The following is a 22178-nucleotide window of genomic DNA, read 5'->3' on the forward strand; positions in this document are numbered from 1 at the left end:
GGGTAAAGTGATGTGGAGGCAGTGGAAAAAAATCCCAGAGTCAGGAGTGAAAGCTTTGAGCAGTGTGACTGAGTGAGTGCGGGGGTGCGGGAGTGTGTGTTTGTGTGTGTTAGGGAGTGTGTAAGTGTGTGAGCAGTGTGTAGGTGTGTGTTTGCTAGTGTGTGAGAGTGTGGGAGTGTCTGGTTGTGTGCTAGTGTGTCTGCATTTTAGTGTGTTTTGTTTTGACTTTCTGGGTATGGTTAGATTTTGACTGTTTTAAAAGCAATGTAGCGTGTGACTCAGGTATACTGCGTAGGTGTATTTATATATTAAATAGAATTTGCATGTGTTTAATTTTTCTTCTGTACTCCACTCTGACGTTCGTTAGGATGCAGTCAGTGGGAATGAGAGCATTGCAGCTGCCCTCTCCAGAGTGGACTATAGAAACAGAAGGACCTTCTACTCGCTATTTTCTTTAAGCGAGTTTGACTGGGAGATCAATAGAGTGCTGTTTTAAAATCCCCGATAAACAAGCTGTGTTGTGTGGAAGCCGCACTGCCCGAGTGCAGACCCGCAGCATTCCCCAAGGTCGAGATAAACAGCTCTCTTCTCTCCTTGTTTGATTACGTTAATGTAGTCTTTAGAAGCCATTGGAATTAAATTACATTAAATTAAATTAAATTCTGGGTTTTGCCACGCAGAGAAAAACCTGCTGTGACGTGCGCTGTCACCTCTGGCCCGCGGAGTAAGGAGGCAGCATGCAGCAGGTGTGTTCAAGTCTGAGAGGTCACTGTGCAACTGCTGAGGTCAAACTACATTAGGACCCCTCTCTCTCTTTCTTTCTCTTTGGCAGTGTCCCCTTCCCCACCTGCTCCCTCTCTCTCTCTAGACTTGTTAGTAACTGCTTCTGGGGGCTCTTGACATGTCAGACTGTATATATCCGAGCTCTTCACCTTCTTTCTGTTTCTTCCTTATTTTAAATTACTTTATTGGATGTGTGTGCGTGTGTGTGTATCTCTCTCTCTCTCTCTCTCTACCCCAGGCTTACGCAAGTTAAGATTTAAAGTTGACCTATTCCAGTCAGAGCACAAGTTTAGAGATTGTTTCTGGGCCCAGATAGGAATCCCTCAATCCCTCAGATCGATAGAGCTGGTAAACGTCCAGAGCAGCAAAGGCTAAAGTCTGAATAAAAGCCCAGACTGAACAAAGTGAATTGTTATTTTTTTTGTTTCTTCAGACATCTCTTTAAATCTGAGTTGGTTTGGGGGGAGGTTGGTCTCCTTCCTGTTCTATTACTCGGAAGTCAGTGACTGTCGACTTTCTTCCTGACTCTGCTCAACTCGCGGTGTCCTGAGAAATTTGGGGACAAATGGCCCATTCAGACGAGCAGCAGGGCCTTCCATCTTCCCAACTTTCCTGCAGCGCCTTGGTTTCCGCCTCCCCCCAAAACACCCACTCCCACGCCTGTGTAGCACAAACAATTTCTTTCAGGGGCACGCACCATGGCAGCGCGTTATTCCAGCGACCTCTCTGTGACTCTGAAGACGCACAGGAATAATTCCTTGGTCCCTGCGCGCCTCAACACACGGTTCACCGGGATGGTTGACCTTTCAGCCAAGCTCCCCGGGGCCACAGGAAGAGCACGCAAGCGATGATATTGTGAGGGGGAGGGGGTGGTTGTGGAAGCATCGCCCTTCAGACTTGCTTTTGTTCCAACCTGCCAAAACTGGTCTGATTGAGCAGGTTAACTGGGTGACCTGGCTGGTTGTGGAGGGGGTCACAGTGAGAGGACCCTGCCTGTGACACCTGACAGTCCTGTGCACAGACAAAATCACAAGCAGTGACAACCTGATTGTAAATGTAACTGAAAAAAGACAAAAGACACCCATTTTAATTTATGTGCCATTGAGCTGTAATTCTCTGTGCCAGCTCAATGATGAACAGACCTTTTTTTCTCTCTCATCACAAGCTCAAGCTGCAAAATAAGATTTATGCAGCCTGCCAATTTATCTTGGGAGACGAGCAGACGTAGATGTCAATTATATGTTTCTATGAGCGACCTGGTAGAAGAAATTGGGAGGGTTGTTTTCATCGCCTTGGTCGGTGTGCATGATACAGTGAGAGGGGCTGGAGGCTGACATCTGACCCTGGCAGTAAACTGTATGGCTCGCCCTATTCTCCTCCCTGACATTAATACTTTCTCTCTTAGTGGGAAGACAGCTACCTGGAGAGAGTCGTAAACCCTGTGCAAGATTTATTTCCTTCTGAAGCACATTTGCATTAATGCGAGATCATTAAAAGGCAATTACTGTACCGTGAGGAGGCTCTGCAGATTGTCTGAGAGGTACATTATTAAAGTTTGTTAAAGGTGGAGAGCCCCTGTGGATATGGACTTCCTACAAGAACTCGCACAACTGCTTTCTCCTCGCTCTGCGTCAGCTGCTGCAGAGATTCTCGTCTGTTTGTGTCAGACTTGCAAACAAACAAACAAAGAAACAAGACCCATCGCTGCCTGAGTACAAATATTTAGTGGGTAAAGACAAAACCAAACAAGAGTTCGAACAGAAAACTCCTTCGTCGCAGGGAGGCTCGTGATTTCAGATCCACGGGGCTTCGGATCGGGCTGTACTGTGCCCAAGGTCCTGAGCCCTGGCAGCCTGTGGAGGCAGTGAGGGAGAGACGGGTGGCCTTTGGAGGTATGCCAGATTCTTTCTGCCAGGTCCAGCAGCTTGTCCAGCTGTCTGGCCTTCAACCACCGGCCCCCCGCCCTGTCCTGGACCACCTAGTCATGTATGGATATATACGCAAGATAATAAGTCCTCTTTCATAAGAGAGCAGGAGGATTTTATACTGGATGGCTTTGTCTCTTTATCTCTCTTTTTCCTTCTCTCAGGCTGCCTTCCCTTTCTCCTTCTTTCTCTCTCTCTCCTCCATTCTCTCTGGCAGTGTCCCCCCTCCACCCTCTCTCTCTCTCTCTCTCTCTGTCCTGCACAGTGTTTCCAGATGCCAGGATCTCTGGCAGTCCTTGACAGAGCAGCAGCAGTTCTGGCACAGCCGCTGTCATTAAAGCCTTTCCTCAGGTCCCACAGCTCGAAGCGGCCCTCTGCCCGTGCCCTCTCAGGCTCCCTCTGATACTGGGGCTCTGGCTGCCTCCTCTCTCTCTCTCTCTCACTCACCATTAACACCAGCTCAGGGACATCCAGGATCCCTGAGTGACGAGCAGGAGACTCTGGTGCTCTGTGGGATACTCAAACCACCCCACACACACATGTGCACGCACACATACAGACACGCAAAAGCACACATACACGCACAAACCCGTCAACACACATACACACACACACAAGAAGACACGTGCATGCACAAACATGTCCAGACACGCACAGACACACACAAATGCAAGGGGGTGAGGTCACATATGCCCAGTGTAATTATTACATCAAAGGACAGACCTGTCACACTGGACCCAGCTCTCTGGGCCTGTGCCCCGGACACCTCCTGTGTCTGGCAGGACATCACTGCACTGTCAGCTGGCTGTGAGGGAGGCAGCAGGAACCTGGGGTGAGGAGGGTGAAAATTGGGTACCAGTCTGGGTCCTATAGCAGGAATGCGAAAAAGTATGTGCCAGGACTGAGAGGGGAGTGCCCAGTCTCTGTCTGCCTATCCCTTTTCTGCCTCCCCCTGTGTTTTGGACAGACATGGTAAGACAGCCTCCAGGTTGGCCCCCCTGCCCAACCCCCCACCCTGCCTCCCCACAGAGGACGAGCACGGCTCTGCGTTTCCTAACACGCTCGGAGCAGGAAATCAATGGCGTCAGAAACATCTGGATCAGCCCGTTGCCTCAATCAATACCCTGCCATCGACCCCCTGCTGGCTGATGGCTAAATTTGCTGCATCATAATTAGAATTATTAATTAAAAATAGGAAATCGATGGACACAAATTAAGTGTCGTACGAACTGTTTTATTCCTTTGACATTGTCTCCGCAGTCGGCCCATAGTTAGCTGTGCCTGTGACCCCACGTGTCCACACTCAAATGCATTCATTGTGTTTAGCCGTTTGTTTGTTTTTGTTAATTTACTTATTTCTTACTTACAGTCCTCTATCATTGAATCACAGATTCGTTTACTTCTTTCTGTTATTTGTTTCTGTTGCCCCATTTTCAGAGCCTTTTTTTGTATGTTTTTTTTACTGAATTATTGATCTCGGCAGGCAGTGGGACTGTGACAGTGTGCTGATGGAGACACTATATTGGGAGGCTGTAGGTTTCTGAAATGATCTGCTGGTTTGGTGGTGTGCTGGGTTTTAAGTTTTGAGTTATTTTTGCAGTAAGTTTCCAGTATAATTGCGGCTTTTCTTATCAACGGCAAAACGCATGCTAAATGAGCAGGAGCATGGCTTGCAGGACTCCTGGGAGCCACAGGCTGTGCTTGAAGACTGTGGCAAATGCATTCCTGATGGGGCTCAGTGTGGGTCATGGGCTCCTCCCCCTGCCTGTCCTTGAGTCCCCGAGGCACTGACCAGGAAAGGCTCATGTGGTATTTTTCTAATAATTATTTTTCTGACTTTTGCAAATGTTAGCATGTTTTAAAAAATACTGTATTCTGTAAAATACTGTATATACAGTTAGGTCCATAGATATTTGGACAGTGACACAATTTTCATTATTTTAGATCTGTACAACACCACAAAGGAAAGGAAAGGAAACAATGTGCTTTAAACAAGATGTACTTTAAGTGTAGACTTTTGTCTTTAATTTGAGGATAGTTACATCCAAATTGGGTGAACGGTGTAGGAATTACACCCATTTTTATATGTGGTCCCCCCAATTTTAGGTGCTCAAAAGTATTTGGACAAACAAACATAATCATAAGTTTCAATACTTGGTTGCAAATCCTTTGCAGTCAATGACTGCCTGAAGTCTGGGACCCATAGACATCACCAGATGCTGGGTTTCTTCCCTGGTGATGCTCTGCCAGGCCTGCACTGCAGCTGACTTTAGTTCCTGCTTGTTCTTGCTGCGTTTTGCCTTCAGTTTTGCCTTCAGCAAGTTGAAATGCTGCTCAATTGGATTCAGGTCAGGTGATTGACTTTGCAGAACATTCCACTTCTTCACCTTAGAAAAGTCTTGGGTTGCTGTCACAGTATGCTTTAGGCTCATTGTCCATCTGCACTGTGAAGAGCTGTCCAATGAGTTTTGAAGCATTTGGCTGAATCTGAGCAGATAATATAGACCTAAACACTTCATAATTCATCCTGCTGCTTTTGTCAGAAGTCACATCATCAATAAATACAAGGGAATCAGTTCCCTTGGCAGCCATACATGCCCATGCCATTACATGCTTCACAGATGAGGTGGTATGCTTCGGATCATGAGCAGTTCCTTCCCTTCTCCATACTCTTCTCTTCCCATCATTCTGGTGAAGCCTGGTGACAGGATTATCTCGTCTGTGGTGAGAGGTAGCGTTGCTTCTGGTCCAGGCCAAATTAGACCAACAGCCAGGTGTGGTGAAGGCGGCAGCAGGTTAGAGAGTTTCTAAGCGAGTCAGGAAAATCCCTCATTCTAACTATTGGCATTTAATTTTTAATATATTTTTTAAAGAATATTTAGGAATGCATCCGTCAGGTTTTGGAATGGTGTTTCATAAACGTCTCTTGTATCTTCTTCCTTATCATCAATAAGCTCATAAATAACGTCCTAATATCTGCCAGCCCCTCCGCTGAAAACCGCAGCTGATTCATATTGGGTATTGACATCTCTTACAACAGCAGCTTTAATGAAGCAAAGAGCATTCATCACCTGCACTTTAACACCAGAGTACACTCATCATTTCGGCACTGGAGGGATGTGGTAGCACGGGAATTGATACTTACTTTTTTATTTGTTTATGTATTTTCAATGTTTCCTTTAACCTTTTTTCCTCCATAATGCATTTGGGGATTATCGTCAAAGCATGAGGCTTCTTGGTGCAAACTAACAGTGTATTTGATGTGTCACTGCCTTGATGTCTCCCTGCGGAGACGGTGATGAGTTTACCTGGCAGAGGAGTGAGGTGTTTCAGTCGTGATCCATCTCTGATTTTAACACCTCAAAGGGCGAGCCGGCCACAGATCCTTGCTGGACAGAGGCTGCGGTTTCGCTGCCGTGTTTGACTGGCTTACAAACTCTGTGGTCTGGGATTTAAAACACTTTGAAAACAAATTCCCTTACTTAATGCCTTTTGCTTAAAATTTTGCTTACTCATTTAATTGCCAAACCTCCTCTCCGCGCCCGTTGGAGCCTATTGATTAAGTAACGTGAGGAGGTTTTATTAGATCAGTTTCGCACTGGAGAGCCATCTAGACTCAGGTTGTGCCTGTCAGGGCCTCGGGTGGATTTTTTTTAATGGTTGACAGGAGCTGTCTCTTGCTTCTCTGGGTTTGTGTGTGAGTGTGTATTTGTGTAGCGGGTCAATACACAGCTTTTAAAAAGGTTTAAAGTTGTTTAAAACCGACTACGCAACCTTGTGTTTATAGAGGGCAAGGTCCTCTTATATACAGGTAGAACCCCTTTAACTTCCCACACAGGTTCTGTAATTGGGAGAACAATTATAAAGTGTGCCATGCAAGGAGGAGGCAAACTTCAAACATAAAGATGTTTATTTTGTTAAAAAAAGGATAAACGTTATAAAATCCTGAGATCAGTTGTGCAAAATCCAGCAACAATAAATTACAATATTCCCAGAACAGCAAGTAATTCAATTAACAAGTTGTCAATATTCAATATGAGTATCTCTGTATTCAATCAACCTCAATTAATTCAGGAGATTTGCATAGGAAGGGGGAAGTTAAAGTGCAAATATCACAAATGAGAACCAAATCAAATCCAATTACATTCAAAGTAATCCAAAGAAAATAAACCAACCATATAAACTCAAATTAACACCAATCTCAAATCTGTAAATCTATAGTTTCCCAACCCTGTAAATAACCTATTTTAAGGGTGTGACATCTTTCAAAAACACCCTTATTTTGTATACTTAGTTGCAATTGATTAAAGTGAGGTGTGTGTGTGTGTGTGTGTGTGTATGTGTCAGAACATCAGTCCCAGCCCTTTCAATTAGATGTTTGGCCATAATGCAGGAATGGCAGTGAGACATAGGCTATGCAGCAGAGGGTGGTGCTGTGTCAGGTGTCACAATGCACTGCAGGCTGCTGCTGTTACTGTCTGCTATCTTTCTGTGTGTAACATCTGCCAGGGTAGGACACTGCACATTATTCTGCTCGTAAAACAGGCACTGGTCTGTGAGCTCTGTGTCCAGGTAAAAAAAACCTTCCTGGCACGTTAACCTCCCAATCTTGGTCAGAGCTACCAGGAGCATCGCTGGCTCAGAGCTTTCTCTGCATGAGAAGCACTGTTGATTCCCACATGTGTAATTTACCCTTTATTATTTGGCCAGACTGGTGTTATGTGTGTATGTAAGAGTGTGTTTATTTATTTATAACTCTTCTTATACTTTTTCGGGGAGTCTGTGTCTTACCAAGCCAAGCAGCGTGCCGTGCTCCAGGTGTGAACTCCCCGCGCCCTAATCGCAGTCAAATGCCTTCGCAGAAATCCGCTCCGGCGAGTCCGAGGGCTGCGTCACTGCTTTGTGCAGGAGATGAGGGCGGAAAATGGGCTTTACTCAAATGTGCTGAAGCATCTAACTTCGGGGCTAAAGAAGCTTTAAGACTCTCAAATTGCAATGGTTGTTGAGCTGCTGGAGAAATTAGAAAGCTGTGCAAATTAAGCAGTGCCTATATTACAGTTTATTTGTGTGCTGGGGCTTTATTTATTTATTTGTTTATTAATGGTAATAACAGAGAAGATAAGAGCAAACCGGTAGGTTTTGAAGACAGCTCTGTGAGGACTGTGTAGCTGTCAGGTGGTTGCTATCGGCATCAACTGGGCTCTGCACCTCTTTGCATTGATGTGCATCATACAGTATTACTACACCACCCATCCTACTGCGATCCCTGTGTTTATGCCTTATTCTCAGATTTTACACATGCCAAAGTTGGCTTTTTTTCCAATTGTGGAAGACCTTCCAGTGAAACTGACGAATGCCGGTTTCTGACCACAGTGATAGCTGGCCTGCGATCTGCTCCTTCATGATCTCTCTCCCTGTTCAGAGTTACAGCTGTGGAGGTCCTCTTGTGTGTCCGTGCCTGATGTTCTGTCTTTTGTTGTGCCCGTGCCTTTGATAAGAAACTGCTGCTCAGCGGGGATTGGCATCCAACACTGAAGAACTGGAGTGCCCCTGGCAGCCCCAGGGTGAGGCCACGTCTTAAAAGAGCAGGGATTCGTATGCAGGCTGTGCGGCAGGGGTCGCGGGGGACTGGCTTGGGAAAGGACAAGCTTCACTCCCTCTGCCATCTCCCTCACTCCCATTGATCCTGCGGGAGCTGATGCCGCGCATGTTGACGTGTGTCCCTCTGATGGTTGTATTTGTAAATGTCGGGAGTTCAGCTCGGTGCCCGGAGAGCGCCACTTTCGTGACCCAACCAAAGCGTGACTGATGGATGTCTGCCTCCACCCAAGCACGCCTCTGCACACCATGGTGGAAATGGTGGAAACTGATATTTGCTGGTTCCCTTCACTGCAGCCCCCACAAATCCTCCCATTCCCTGCTCTGTAATCACTCACTTGGTTGTGGCTCTCTTTGTGTCAGTAATTAAGGAGCTGCTGTAATGAAGCCCTGTGCTGGCTGTGTCTGAGGGATGTTGTCAGGAGCTGTGCGCTCGCCGCTCGCTGACAGATGAGTTAATTCGGCACTTACAGCCACATTAACCTCACACCTGTTTAAGTACCCAGGGAGTGAAACAGCCTGACGTTACTCTAAGCTAAGGTGTCACACAGGTGCTACAGGCTGCTGGTTTCAGATGTTTCTTTCTTCAGTTTGGATTGCTTTTCCAATTTTTTTATTTCTATTATTTTAACATAAAATGACAAACAAATAAAATCAAAGTTGCGTGGTAATTATAGCTTGGCTGGAGAGTGCAGTAGTCTCTTTATGTCTGTAAGTGTGTCTCTGAGTGCCTCTGTGTGTCCCTGTGCCGCAGGCTGTGAGAGTGACCACTGGGGGCCCCACTGCAGTAACCGCTGCCAGTGTCAGAACAACGCGCTGTGCAACCCCATCACTGGCGCCTGCGTCTGCAACGACGGCTACCAGGGCTGGCGCTGCGAGGAGATCTGCCCTGCCGGCTACTACGGCAAGGCCTGCCAGCTGCACTGCCAGTGCCAGAATGGTGCCACCTGTGACCACAAGACCGGCGAGTGCCACTGTGCCCCAGGATACACTGGAGCCTTGTGAGTAGCTGAGCAGTGCTGTGTCTGGCCTGGTTGCCTTAAAAAAAAACTCCTCTTTCCTCTTTCTGCATGGTGTATTGTGTTTTTTTCCTTCCTTTCTTTCTTTTCTTTTATTTAAGTAGTTCTGGGATTTTTTTTCCCTAAACTCGGCTCTGTTGGTTATCTTGTTTGCCCGCCACCTCGCCTCCTCTCCCAGCTGTGAGGAGCGGTGCCCCCCTGGCAGCCACGGTGCCCAGTGCGAACTCCGATGCCCCTGTCAGAACGGAGGAGTGTGTCACCACGTGTCCGGAGAGTGCTCCTGTCCAGCTGGCTGGATGGTAAGACAGTGGGTGCCTCCAGAAACACAGTGCCTGAGAGAGTGAGTGTGAAAGAGTGTCAATGAGAGTGAGTGGGTATACAAACATGTCCAGTTCAGCTCACGCTCTGGATCTCCTTGTGTGTCTGCAGGGCTCAGTGTGTGCCCAGCCATGCCAATCAGGGAAGTTTGGCATCAACTGCAGCCAGGACTGTCCCTGCCATAACGGTGGGCTGTGTGACCATGTGAGCGGGCAGTGCCAGTGCACGGCGGGCTACACAGGGGAAAGGTACGAACGCCATGGCCGCCAGCAGCCTGCTTAGGATTGAATGTTTAATTAATTATTTTATTGATTTATATTTGTTTGCTTCTTTGTTTGTCTGTCTGTTGAATGGCGAACAAAATAACAAACTATTAAAGACTGACAGTCCTGAGATCGAGTTTCCACCAGTCAGGCAGTCATCTGCTATCCAGTGTAACTCAGTGAAGCAGCTTGGTTTTGATGTGTGGGTGGGTGAGCATACTTGTGTCTGCATGCATTACTCCAGTCCTTCAGTTAGGTAATATGCCCTTTAGTTTTAGCATACTTATGTGCCTGTGTGTACACTGTATATGTGGATGTAGCACTCCTATCCCAAGTGCACTGATACTCGGATGCGGAGGCCGTGTCCCGGATGTGCTCCAGTGCGTAAGGCGCTCCTAGATTCCACATCCTTCAGTGATGACATGTTCTCAGCTGGCAGAAGACACTGACCCATGCGAAAGTGTTCGTAGCCAGACGGCTGGCCCTCGGCAGTGCGAGCGCCCCCCCGGCACAGCATACCTCTGTGTCCTGCCCTTGCTGTCTTGAGGTTCTCATCTCCCACGCATTGGCTATTGCTCAATGGATTGTGGAGAGGCTACTGCATCACAGAGCTCTTCATCAGGTCAAGCCCAAATCCAGGGATCCGTTTGGTTTCTGCGCCCCATGCACCCGCTGAAGTCCGGTCTCCATGGCCTTACATGTGAAGCACGATTGCTCCAGGAAGCGAGGTCATCCGGGAGAGATGTCTTGGCACCTCTTTGTTTAATATTTTGCGAAATTGCCCTCATTCATTCAGGGCCACTGACAGCTGAATTAGCCTGCCTGGAATAACCCCAGATTGAGTTAGCGCTCTCCCCGTGTAATAACACTCGCCTCCCCTGATAAGGGCGAAAGCCAATGTAATTTAAACGCCAGACATAACGAGCCCATTTTATAATTTAATTGAGATATTTATCTAGTTCTTAATGGCTTTATTTGACAGGTCAGATTGATGGCTCGAGGGGCAGGTAAATTTAGCCTAGGTGCGATAGCCCCTCCACAGATCTCCCCTCCAGTTCAGCTGCAGGAAACTTTGAAGCTCTAATTGTATTCATTACAATTAATGACTGGAGCTTCACCTCCCGCCCGCGCAGGAGCGGTGCGTGCAGATGCCAGGGGTCTAGCTGTTATGACCTTTCTGCAAGGCCTGGGTTCTGTAGATGCTTGTTTTTATCTGTGTGTAATTGCGGCCCAATCCCAGCGTGCTCAGAAACTCATCTGTCTGTGTGTTGCCTGGCGGGTGATGTCTCAGTGAAGAGGCTATCGGGTCGGGCGCTGTGCTTGTGTGTGTCTGTCCTGGACTGGCCTGCTGCAGTGTAGTACAGTAAAGAGGCTGCTGTACTCCCTCGGAACCACCTGTCTGAATCGGGATTGATCCCCCGCCTTGGGCCGGCTGTGCTGCGTGTTCCTCCATACTGCAGACTTCTCTTCTCTACCTCTAGTGCTCACAGTCCCTCTCCCTGACACAGCGTCATAGTCTCTCTCCCTGACACAGCGCCACAGTCCTTCTCCCTCACACAGTGCCACAGTCCCGCACCCTGACACAGCTTCACGACCCCATCCTCTGACACAGCGCCACAGCCCCATCCCCAGCCTGCCTTAGACATACAGAGCCCTGCCATACTGAAATGATATGTACCCCATGACGTGCACTGATGGTCGGTCTGTCTGTCTGCCTGTTTCTGTCCTTCTCTCTGGCTCTCACACAGGTGTCAGGAGGAGTGCCCGGTGGGCAGCTATGGCCTGCAGTGTGCCTTGAAGTGCGACTGCCAGAACGGTGCCAAGTGCTACCACATCAATGGGGCGTGCATGTGCGAGCCCGGGTTCAAGGGTGCACACTGTCAGCAGAGAATGTGCCCAAAGGGGCTGTACGGGCTCACCTGCGAAAGGTACTGCCCATGCAACTCCTCCAACACCCTCAGGTAAGAGGCTCCTAATGGCAGCCAGCAGCCCTGTGCTTGGGCTGCCCCTTCATCACTTTGTCAAGCTAATACTATTTTTCATCATCTTCGTGCTGGCTTTACAAGCTAAATAAATAAATAAGAGGACCCATAATACAGCATAGCATTAAATAGTATAGAAGGAAGGCAGTATAGATTCTATTGTTGTATATCATCATACTGAATAACAGTGTGGCATGTAAAAGTGTGCTGTACAGCAGGGCAGGAGTATAGCACGATGCAGTGTGGTTGTGAAGGATAGTACAGCAGTGTGTGTGTCCAGCATGCAGCGGTCAATTCCCCATTGACAGTGGCAGTGACAGCGTGTGTTGTGCCATCCCTCTGCAGCTGTCACCCACTCTCCGGTGAGTGCACGTGTGCAGCAGGCTGGGCGGGGCTGTACTGTAATGAGACCTGCCCCCCTGGCTTCCATGGTGAGAGCTGTCAGCAGTTGTGTGCCTGCGCCAACGGAGCGGACTGCCACAGCATCACCGGTGCCTGCGTGTGTGCACCCGGCTTCACGGTAGGACTGCCGCCGGCGTTATTCTGACAGATAGACCAGGGTGCCTTATGATAATGAGGCTTATTTTCTACTGTTGCCTCCTGATTCTGCAGTCAAACGCAGTCGTTTTTTTAAAATGTCGGCCTGTGCTGGTGCAGGGGGCTTGGCCACACCAGAGATACCCCCAGGACACGCCCCCTTCTCCAGAGCAAGCGGACATTTTAAAGATGAACTTTGAGCTTAAAAGAGTAAATCAATAAATTAAAATGGACAATCAAATTTAGCACTTTACTTTGATGTAACAATTAACTTTTTCTCCTACTTAATATTCTGGCAGGTCGGCATGGAAAAGCAAAGTCTGGCAACTAAGTTTCATGTACAAGTACAACTTTTTGGAGAAAACATTATCCTACCTGCATTCAGCTTAATGCACAGGCAAATTATTTTATTGGCTTTTAGCATCAAATGAGTGCTGAACAAACAAGGTGAAGTGGGTTATTACAGCAGGCAAAATGGATGAATACCATACAGTACAGGTCTGTTCTCCAGAGAAAAAAGTGATAAGTGTCCATTTAAAATCCCTGTACTGATACAATGTGTGTGGACCGGACTGCTGGAGTGGAGAGCCACTCGGCACGCTCCTCCATTGCACAGCTTTCTGTATCAGTTTAAAGTTAGAGATATTGTCCTGACTTTGTTTTACTGCAGCACATCAGTCCTGTTTGAAAAGGGAAGTCTGAGTCTTGCGTGATGAGCTCTCTGGGTGGAGCCTGAAACAAGAACCTGTGCACCCAGAGAACAGTGCAAAGAGAGAGAGAGAGAGAGGGAGAGAGCGCAACTGAGAGCAAAACGTAGAATAAGCAAGAGAGAGAGGCTGCTCTGCTCAGCCGAATGTGCCCACTCCCTGCAGGCACGGTGCCCAGGCAACGCAGGACAGTGCCAGCCTCCCGCTGCACACTCTGCTTCCCAGCATGGGCATCATCAATCACTGGGCACGGTCCAGTGCCACCATCCCAACCTGAGAGCCCTGCCCAGCCTTGGTCCAGCGCCAGTTACAATGTGGGCCAAGAGTGATTACACAGACCCAGAGAGCCTGGGTCCTGCTGCCAGGAGGCGTCAGTATTTTCACAGGGGACAGGGAAGCGGGGGGGCAGCAGCCACCCAGAGAGGAGGGACAAATTAGCTGTGGGTCTGAGGCCCTGCTGTTTTCAACCCGGCTCTGGCCTGGAACAGAGCTGGCATTAAATCACTGATGAACTGGCTGTGACAGAAAGCCAGCCAGCCAGACCCACAGCATCGCTCAGCCGTCACAGCCCAGAGAGCTAAGCGCCGCCAGGCCAAAGAAAAAAACAAAAAAATCCAGTGTCAGCCTGCACTGTGTGTCCCTGAGTATTGCCTTCCCCCCGTGACTGGTTAATTTCTCTTAAAAGGTTCCTCGTCGCCAGCCACTGTAATGAAATAGTGCCACTTCCGTGCAAACGCGTCATTAATCCCCTTATTGCCATGTTAAAGTGTGTGAGCGATGGGCTCTCTGGCTGGCCTCCTGCAGCTCATATTTCAGCAGTCTAAACAGGACCTCATTGGTCCGGCTGAGATCAAAGATGACCACAGTGAAACATGACTGCGGATAATTAGGGCAGCTCTTAAGGCACGTACAGTGTTTTTACCAGATGTGCCTGGACTGAACCGTCCCAGTCTCTGTGGTCTACCTTGATTTCACTTGGCTTCCTATCACGTTTCTGGCGTTTTTACCACTGTAAACTTCTACAGGGGGTAAACAGCAGCTGTGAGATGGTGGTAGTGGTGCTGGGGGGCAGACCAGCGTGTGAGTGAGGGGAGGGGGGCGATTGCTGTGCACAGAGATGGAGCCCCCCTAACCCTGTATCAGCAAGGCCACAAGCCCTGCTGCTGGCATACCTACCCCTCCTCTGTCAAGTGGCTGCCTCTGATAATTAAGGCAGAAGTCTTTTCAGTATCACTGAGGGAATTAAATTCGTCCGCTGTGTGTGTAGAGAGATTTAATACCCGCAGGCAGGATAGAGAGAACAAGGCATCACATCGGACCAGGTGACTGTAGCAGACACAGCATTGTATTGAAGTTCGACAACTCAACATAGGTAGATATCATTGTTGTGTTCCACGGTGCGGTACGTTGGGATGGGCCTCGGCCTTGTTTGTTGCGCTCCGAGTACATCAGGAGAGTCAATGGGCGAGAGGCACTGCAGTCTGTGTCCTGTTTGTGACGTGTGTAGCAGCAATCTCTAGTTTCCTCTAGTTTCTTTCATTTAGTTTTTTGCCTTATATCAATTTTAAATCGCCAATAAAGAGAGAGAGTGTGTGTGGGGGGGGTCTCTGAATTGAGTTGGTTTGAAGTAAAAAAAAAAAAAAAAGTTTAATTAGCAGTGTGTATCCTTTGCATATCAATAAGCGCAGGACTGATCAATGGCACGTCAGAATGAAAAAAGCCATTCCTATAGCCCCTGTCTAATTAAGTTTGCTCAGAATACTAATGAGAGCAAAAGCATCGGCACAGAAAGGTGGACCGCAGATCCCCCCGCCCCCGTCTCACTGTGCGTCTCGGCTGTTTCTGACCATTCTGGCAGGTTAAATTAATTACAGGACAGGGAAGTGGAGAACTCCCAGTGCCTTAACAAGCAGTCCCCAAAAATAGTGAGCAGATCCAGATGCTGGGCAGTGACATGCAGCAGTAATGCAGCAGTACTGCGAGGTTCAAGGCGCCATGCTGTACTTCCAGCGCCAACTCCCTCTGGGACCTGCCTTTAGACCCACTTCAAAATGTTAATCACACAGCTCCTCCTGCTGGGTCCCCAGAGGCCCTTCAAGCTGGAGGGCCCACACAGGCCTCTCCCACCGGGCCCTGACTGGGAACTTAAAATAGTTTCACCAGCTGTCAATCAGGGCTTTGCTTCCCGGGCCAAAGAACGCAAGCGGCGTGGAGGGAGGGGGCCTGGCCTCTCCATGTTCCTCCCACTGCTGCGAGGTTAAAAAGCAATACATTCAAATGGCATCCGGGCAGGAAAGAATCGCAGGGTGAGAAGATGATGTTTCTTTTATAGGGTGCTTTATTAGAGCGCGCGTGTGTGGGACTCGCAGGAGCAGCAGACAGGGGCCGGGGGTTGCTGTGCGGAGCCAGAGCCGATCTCCAGTGAGCTCATTATCTCTGGCGGAGCGGGAGCTGGAGAGGGGGAGGGAGATGAAGAGGGATAGAGAGGGAGAGGGCGGTAGGGGTTGTCAGTCTGGGGGGACTCTGCAGCAGACTATACATGCCCCTTGCTCTATTAAGTGCTGTGCTGTTCCCCTCCGGTCACTGTTTACAACACGATGCGTGGGACGTTGTTGTCACCTAGTATAGCAGCAGCGCAATGGAGGCCTGGGAAAACTGGTCAGCGCACTGTGGCCAGGGAGATCCCCCTCTACAGACACGGAAGAGCTAGTTTAAGGCTGCACACAATCCCCCCATGTCAGGAGAGCCGTCTTCTGCTATTGCACAGTGTACAGGCAGTCTTATCTTCTGGTGAGGCTGTGTGGATCAAGCGTTGGGGGACAAAATCTGTCCGGGGGGGTTGTGTGTGTGCATGAGTAACATACTGTTGCTCGGGATTCTTTATTTTGTGGCCTGTCTGAGCCTCTCTCTCTCTCTCTCTCTCTCTCTCTCTCTGTGTCTCCCTCTCTCTCTCTCCCATGCACAGGGTGATGACTGCTCCCTGCCCTGTCCGACCGGCTCCTATGGAGGTAACTGCTCCTCTGTGTGTGCCTGCAGGAACCAGGCAGCCTGCTCCCCCATCGACGGCTCCTGCTCCTGCAGAGAAGGTACAGCCTACAGCCTTCAACACACGCACTGCTGCAATACATCGCCTGGACCGCTTTAAGCCCTAACGTCAGCCAGAACCCCAACCCCAGCCAACACCCACATTTTAAGCCAGGCCCATACAAAACCTGATTCAGTTTAGTCCGTAGATAAGCAACCCGAACCTTAATGAAAGCCTAAGTGTAATTGGGACTCTACCCCTAACCCTGACCCGGACCGAAAATGGCACTCGAATTTGAACTCTAAATTTAATTTAAATAATTAAATTAATCGCCTGTTTCTGGGCCTGTGAGCCCACCGGCCCTCTGAAGAGCAGCCCCCTGCTCTCCTTACCCAACTGTGTAAGGCAGGCTGGACTGGGCCAGCTGGCTGCCGTCTCTCTCTCTCTCTCTCTCTCTCTCTCTCTCTCTCTATCTCTCTCAGCTGGATTTCACTGTAATAAATAACACATCTCCCTCGCCACTGAGAATCATTAAAGGCTGTCTCTTCATTAAGTTGGTGTCTTATTTATAATTTAAAAATCTGCTGTAAGCCTGATGATAGTTCTGTTAACCATTGCCTCCACCGAACCCCCAACAAGGACGAATGCATTTTACTTTCATTGCGATTTCAAATTCTGCTCACTCACTCGCTCGCTCGCTCGCTCCAGACGGAGGCTCTGACCGCAGGGTTGCGTGTCGGGTCATCCAGGAGTGACCGCAACCAGCAGCCCACATTGCCAGATCAACACGGCCACGTCTCGGCTGCGTGTGGCTCGCGGTTCGGGAAATTGTAACTGCCGCAGAAATCATCCCTGCATCACAGCGCAGAGGTCTGAGTCCCTGCAGCTTGTGATCCATAATCTCCCACTCTCACTCTCTTTCTCTCCCTTTCTCCACTCCTTAATTCTCTCGTTTTCGACCTCTCAATCTCCCTTCCCTCCCACTTTCATCCTACTCTCCAGGCTGGCAGGGAGTGGACTGCTCTATCCTGTGCTCTAGCGGATCCTGGGGCCTGGGCTGTAACCAGTCCTGTGTCTGTGCCAACGGAGCTGCCTGCAATCCCATGGACGGCTCCTGCACCTGCTCCCCGGGCTGGAGAGGGGGCAGCTGTGAGCAGCCCTGCCCCGTGAGTCTGCCTGTCTGGGGTTCCTTTTTCAGTACCTCAAAACAAAATCAAACAAAGTGATGATGATGATGATGATGATGATGATGATTATGGTTATTACTATTATTATTATTATTATTATTATTATTATTATTATTATTATATTTCTGACAATAATGTACCAGACTGTATCCTGCATTGTCAGGTTGTGTGAGTGTGGCTGTGCCCTGTGTCTCTGTCAGGATGGGACATACGGGCTTGACTGTCGGGAGCGCTGTGACTGCAGCCACGCAGACGGCTGCGACCCCGTGACCGGCTACTGTCGCTGCCTCGCCGGCTGGACAGGTACACACCAAGCCTGGGGAGGGGAGGGTGGAAAGGGGAGGTAGTGTGACTTGCCAGGTGCACCAGGTGGGTTTAGAGTGGGGGTGGGCGTCCAGCACACCGACACCGTAATGCCATCGGAGGTGCTTCAAGATCCAATATTTCATGCACAAGTTAATAAAGACGTGGAGTCATGACTCTCTCAGGAATAGACCGTATGGGGCCGCCACAGCGCAGCCAGAAGATTTAATTTTATTTTGTTTGTCCCCTTCATGTTCGTTTCAGTGGAGAGGTGAATGTTGAAACCGTGGGGGTTAAATGAGTAAAGCTGGAAGGAGGAAGAAAAGGAGGGGGGGAATTAAAACGCTGAATGTCACAGCAAGGGCGAGGATCATTATGGTCTCTGCTGAACCATTACCCTCCAAATTATTGATACAGGGAGCGCAGACACAGCCGAGACTCGTGGCACTATTATTATTGTATTAAAAAGTAAAAAGGGCTTTGCAGGAAAGGTTAGGCCTGCAGGGCCCCTCAGGTCTTGTGCCGCTAAGACGTTCTGAACTGAGGGGCATGAAATTCTCCAGGAGGGAGGAATTTAATTAGCTGCAGACGGATTCGTTGTCCCCAGCGCACTCTCTCTCTCTCTCTCTCTCTCTCTCTCTCTCATGCTCTGAATAATGTTCTGGATAGGAAGGGACCCAGCCATCTGCCTGCCATAATTGAGCCACTGGGGCCCTGCAGCGGTGGGCAGGGGGCAGGGGGAAGAGGGTTTGGTAGGGCTGGGAAGATCATGACTGGGTATTAAAGACAGAGCTGGGGACCCCAGCGCGGATGGGACTGTCAGTCAGTCAAACATCTTACCTGCTGACTGCCCATCCAGCAGCGATGCCCACAACTGCCTCTGGACATGCCCACAGCTCGGCCTCCTGCCTCCCATCGCTCTGGGGCCCTTGGTGGCTTTACAGGCCTTGCCCCTGGGCTCCAGTGCCTTTATTCCCCCAGGTCTGTGGCCCCGCTGATGGCTGTATGTCCCCTAGTGACACTGCAAGGGCTGTGCTTCTCGCAGGACCAGGAGCTCACAACTCTGTTTCCCACCATGTTATACTATGAACATAGTAGGGGTAGCAGTGTGGAGTTGTGGTTAGGGTTCTGGACTCTGTAGTGGAGGGTTGTGGGTTCAATCCCAGGTGGGGGCACTGCTGTTTTACCCTCGAGCAAGGTACTTTACCTAGATTGCTCCAGTAAATGCCCAGCTGTATAAATGGGTACAAATGTGAAAATAATGTGATATGTTGTAACAATTGTAAGTCACCCTGGATTGGTTAATAATGACCAAACGCCCCAATACAACTGTGCAACCCCAGTGCAGGTCCCTCCATGCATGTGTTTATTCTCCCTTTAACTGAGGGCTGGAGCCCCTCGGTGGCTGTCAGCGGAGGAACAAGCAATCTCATCTGAAGGCACTCTGGAATTTCTTTCTTCCTTTCTTTCTTCTCTTGCTTCTTCTTTTCTCCCCGGTTTTCTAAAGGAGCAGCCGTCCGCATCCATTAGCCTCAGAGGATCATGTCCTCATTCATTTGTGGCTGAAAATAAAAGGGGGATAAAAAATTCATTTCCGCCAATTAATCTGAACCTTCAGATTAATTTCCCCGGTTATTCAGTGGAGTTAAGGAGATTGTGGAGAAAATGACAACGTACTCTGACCCCTGCCACCCACTGCTGCTCTGTGCTCCCTTTGATGTTTTTCGGGGATGAGTTACAGCTTCTCTCTCTCTTTCTTGCTCTTGTCTCTCTCTCCCTCTTTCCCCAGCTTTTGACTGTAATTGCGGTTTCAAAAATGAGCTTTTCTGAATTTCACCGGTTTAATTCAAAGGTATTTGATTAATGGTGCCTTAATGGCGTCCTGCACTCCGAGAGTCTCCAGTCAAAGGAAATTTCAAATGAGGCTCCGACAGGCGAGGCTAATTTTCCAAATGAGCGCAGTGTTGAAAGGCCTGCCGTGAGCCCGTGCCGAGCGGCAGCCCCACACAGGGCCGGAGAGGCTGGCGTGCACGGAGGGAACCCGTCCAAAAACACTCGCTCCCCCTCTCTCGCTCTCTCTCCCCCTCTCTACATCGCCTCTCTCTAGTCGTCCAGGGTCCCCCCAGACCGGCCGTGCTCCCTACAGCAGCGCCCGCTCGCTGACAGAGAGAGAGAGGAGCAGGAATGGCACACTCGCTCGCTCCTTCGATACTTTTTTTTTTAATGAAGAGCCAGAGTGGAGTGGGCAGAAGAATGGCCACAGGCAGATCTGTCAGACTGTTTCCTTTCTTTTCTTTAATTGAGGATCTTTAAACGATTGTATTGAAATGCAGGCTGATGCAGGCAGGATTATTGAAAAGTGAAAAGTGTCTCCTATCCTCTAAATCCTATGATGTATTGATTTTGTATGACACCCCCCCTCCCCAAAACAACCAGAAAAGAACTCTAATCCTTCTCTCCCTGGACTCTTCAGGTGCTTTAATTATTAATTACTTATTCATTTTTTAATAATATTTTTTATTTAAACAAGCAAAAAAAAGGGTTGTAATCTTAGCAGCAAAGCCCTTTTCCTTCTGAAACAAATCCCAGAAATCCCAGATGTATAGTGGGCTACCTATTAAACCTGGAGGTCCTGGCAGCAGTTATGTAATGCTCTTACATGGGATTTTACAGTGACTTAAACCAGCGCAGAACGATCCGCATGAGTTTCAGCAGATCTTCCAGAAAGCTATACAAATGCTTAAGTGGAAGTGGAGGGGGGAGGGTGCTTGCATGAATTGCCAATCATGCAGAACGTTTTATTACTGAAATCGCCTTTCGGAAGCAGCCCTTGGCAGACCTGGGAAATGCAGATGCACTGAAAAGCTCCTGCTCTTAGTGTGGGGCTCTGAGTGCCGTCTGTTTGAGAGTGTGTGTGTGTGTGTGTTTGAGAGAGAGAGTGTGTGTGTGTGTTTGCGTGAGTGTGTGTGTATTTGAGAGAGAGTGTGTGTGTTTGTGTGAGGGTGTGTGTTTGAGAAATTGTGTGTGTGTGTGTGTGTGTGAGAGAGAGAGAGAGTGAGTGCGTGTACGTATGTGTGTGTGAGAGAGAGAGAAGGTGTGTGTGTGTTTGAGAAGTTTGAAGGAGTGTGTGTGACTTTGAGAGAAAGAGTGTGTGTTTGTGTGAAAGAGTGTTTAAGAGTTTGTAAGAGTGTGAGTCTGTGAGAGAGTTTATCTCCGTTAATTAGTGCACAGTGATGCAAAGTATCATGAGTCTCCCAGGGGCCGGAGTCCCCTCTGTGCCACACATAAAAACATAAGAAAGTTTACAAACGAGAGGAGGCCATCCAGTCTATTTTTAAATGTTCCCAAAGACACAAACTGATCCTCTGTGATAAAACACTCGGCTCAGATGGCGACCCACCCTGCCCCACATAAAAGCACAGAGCTGTGTTAATGGCCAGGCCTGTGTCTCCCTGCAGGAATCCACTGTGACAACGTCTGCATCCAGGGCCGCTGGGGGCCCAACTGCTCCGTCTCCTGCAACTGTGACAACGGCGGCTCCTGCTCCCCGGAGGACGGCACCTGCGAGTGCGCACCTGGTTACCGTGGCAACACCTGTCAGCGCAGTAAGACACCATGCCCTTCCCCCCGGCCATGACATGCCCTTGAGAAAATGCACACGGAAACATGCAAGCACAGGAGCACACAGACATGCACCCCCACAACTACTGACACTCACACACACACTTGCATATGTGCATGCACACAGACACACACATTCACACACTCACACACTCACACACACGCATACACACACAATCACACACACACTCACACACTATCTGCTGTTACATTAGGGCCTTCTATTCCATTTGTTATTATGAGTTGCCCCACCACGTCAATGTCACAAGTCTTAATTGAAACCCTGAAAATAAGTGAAAGTCTTTAATAATAGTTCAGGGCGCTTGTTTTCTCTCGATTCATTACTGAAATGAGCTTTCCAGTGCCATGGCAGAGAGTCGGCACAGGAGAGAAATCAAAGCTGTTTATATTTTTATAAACTTCCCTTACGCACTGCGCCGGCGTGAGGGCCGCAGTGATTTGTGTTTTCGTCTGTGGAAGCCAAGACTGTTAACAGAAGCTGGAGGCTGTTTTAGGAGATTAATTGTCCCTACAGCATGAGCCAATTAGCCAATAACCCTAATTGCGAAAGCCAACGCCAGCAAAATAAATAAATAAAACAACCCACAAGCGTGAAAAAAAACAACAACAAAAAAAAACAGGTCAACTAACAAAACACTGTGTCACCACTTAGATGTACAGCAATTAAGGCAAATTAAGAATGTAATGAAGAAAGATGGCTTTGGAATGGGAGAAAGAGACAGGGCTGTGACCCGCAAGACAAACGATCCAAATTCTCCTGTGAGTCTCCTGCCTTTCCCACTGGTGGCGGGGCGGGATGTTGTTTGCCAAACCATCAGCACAAACGGCGCAGTCTGCCTTCCTGAGCAACGCATTGTCTCTACTGCTGGCTGTGGGATCTGGTCCGTTT

General features: G+C 48.8%; 1 protein-coding gene across 1 annotated transcript in view; it reads left to right on the forward strand.

Annotated features, from left to right (window-relative positions):
- Nucleotides 1–22178, forward strand: part of megf11 (multiple EGF-like-domains 11) — a 54230-nt gene that overhangs the window by 20796 nt on the left and 11256 nt on the right. Inside the window, exons 5-13 of the mRNA XM_066701243.1 lie at nt 9061–9307; nt 9504–9624; nt 9755–9891; nt 11655–11867; nt 12234–12408; nt 16098–16218; nt 17160–17323; nt 17545–17647; nt 21106–21252. Coding sequence (XP_066557340.1) covers nt 9061–9307; nt 9504–9624; nt 9755–9891; nt 11655–11867; nt 12234–12408; nt 16098–16218; nt 17160–17323; nt 17545–17647; nt 21106–21252 — 1428 coding nt within the window. The remainder of the gene's footprint in view (nt 1–9060; nt 9308–9503; nt 9625–9754; nt 9892–11654; nt 11868–12233; nt 12409–16097; nt 16219–17159; nt 17324–17544; nt 17648–21105; nt 21253–22178) is intronic.

The sequence above is a fragment of the Amia ocellicauda genome, chromosome 4 (genome assembly GCF_036373705.1).
Source record: "Amia ocellicauda isolate fAmiCal2 chromosome 4, fAmiCal2.hap1, whole genome shotgun sequence".
NCBI classification, from domain to species: Eukaryota; Metazoa; Chordata; class Actinopteri; order Amiiformes; family Amiidae; genus Amia; species Amia ocellicauda.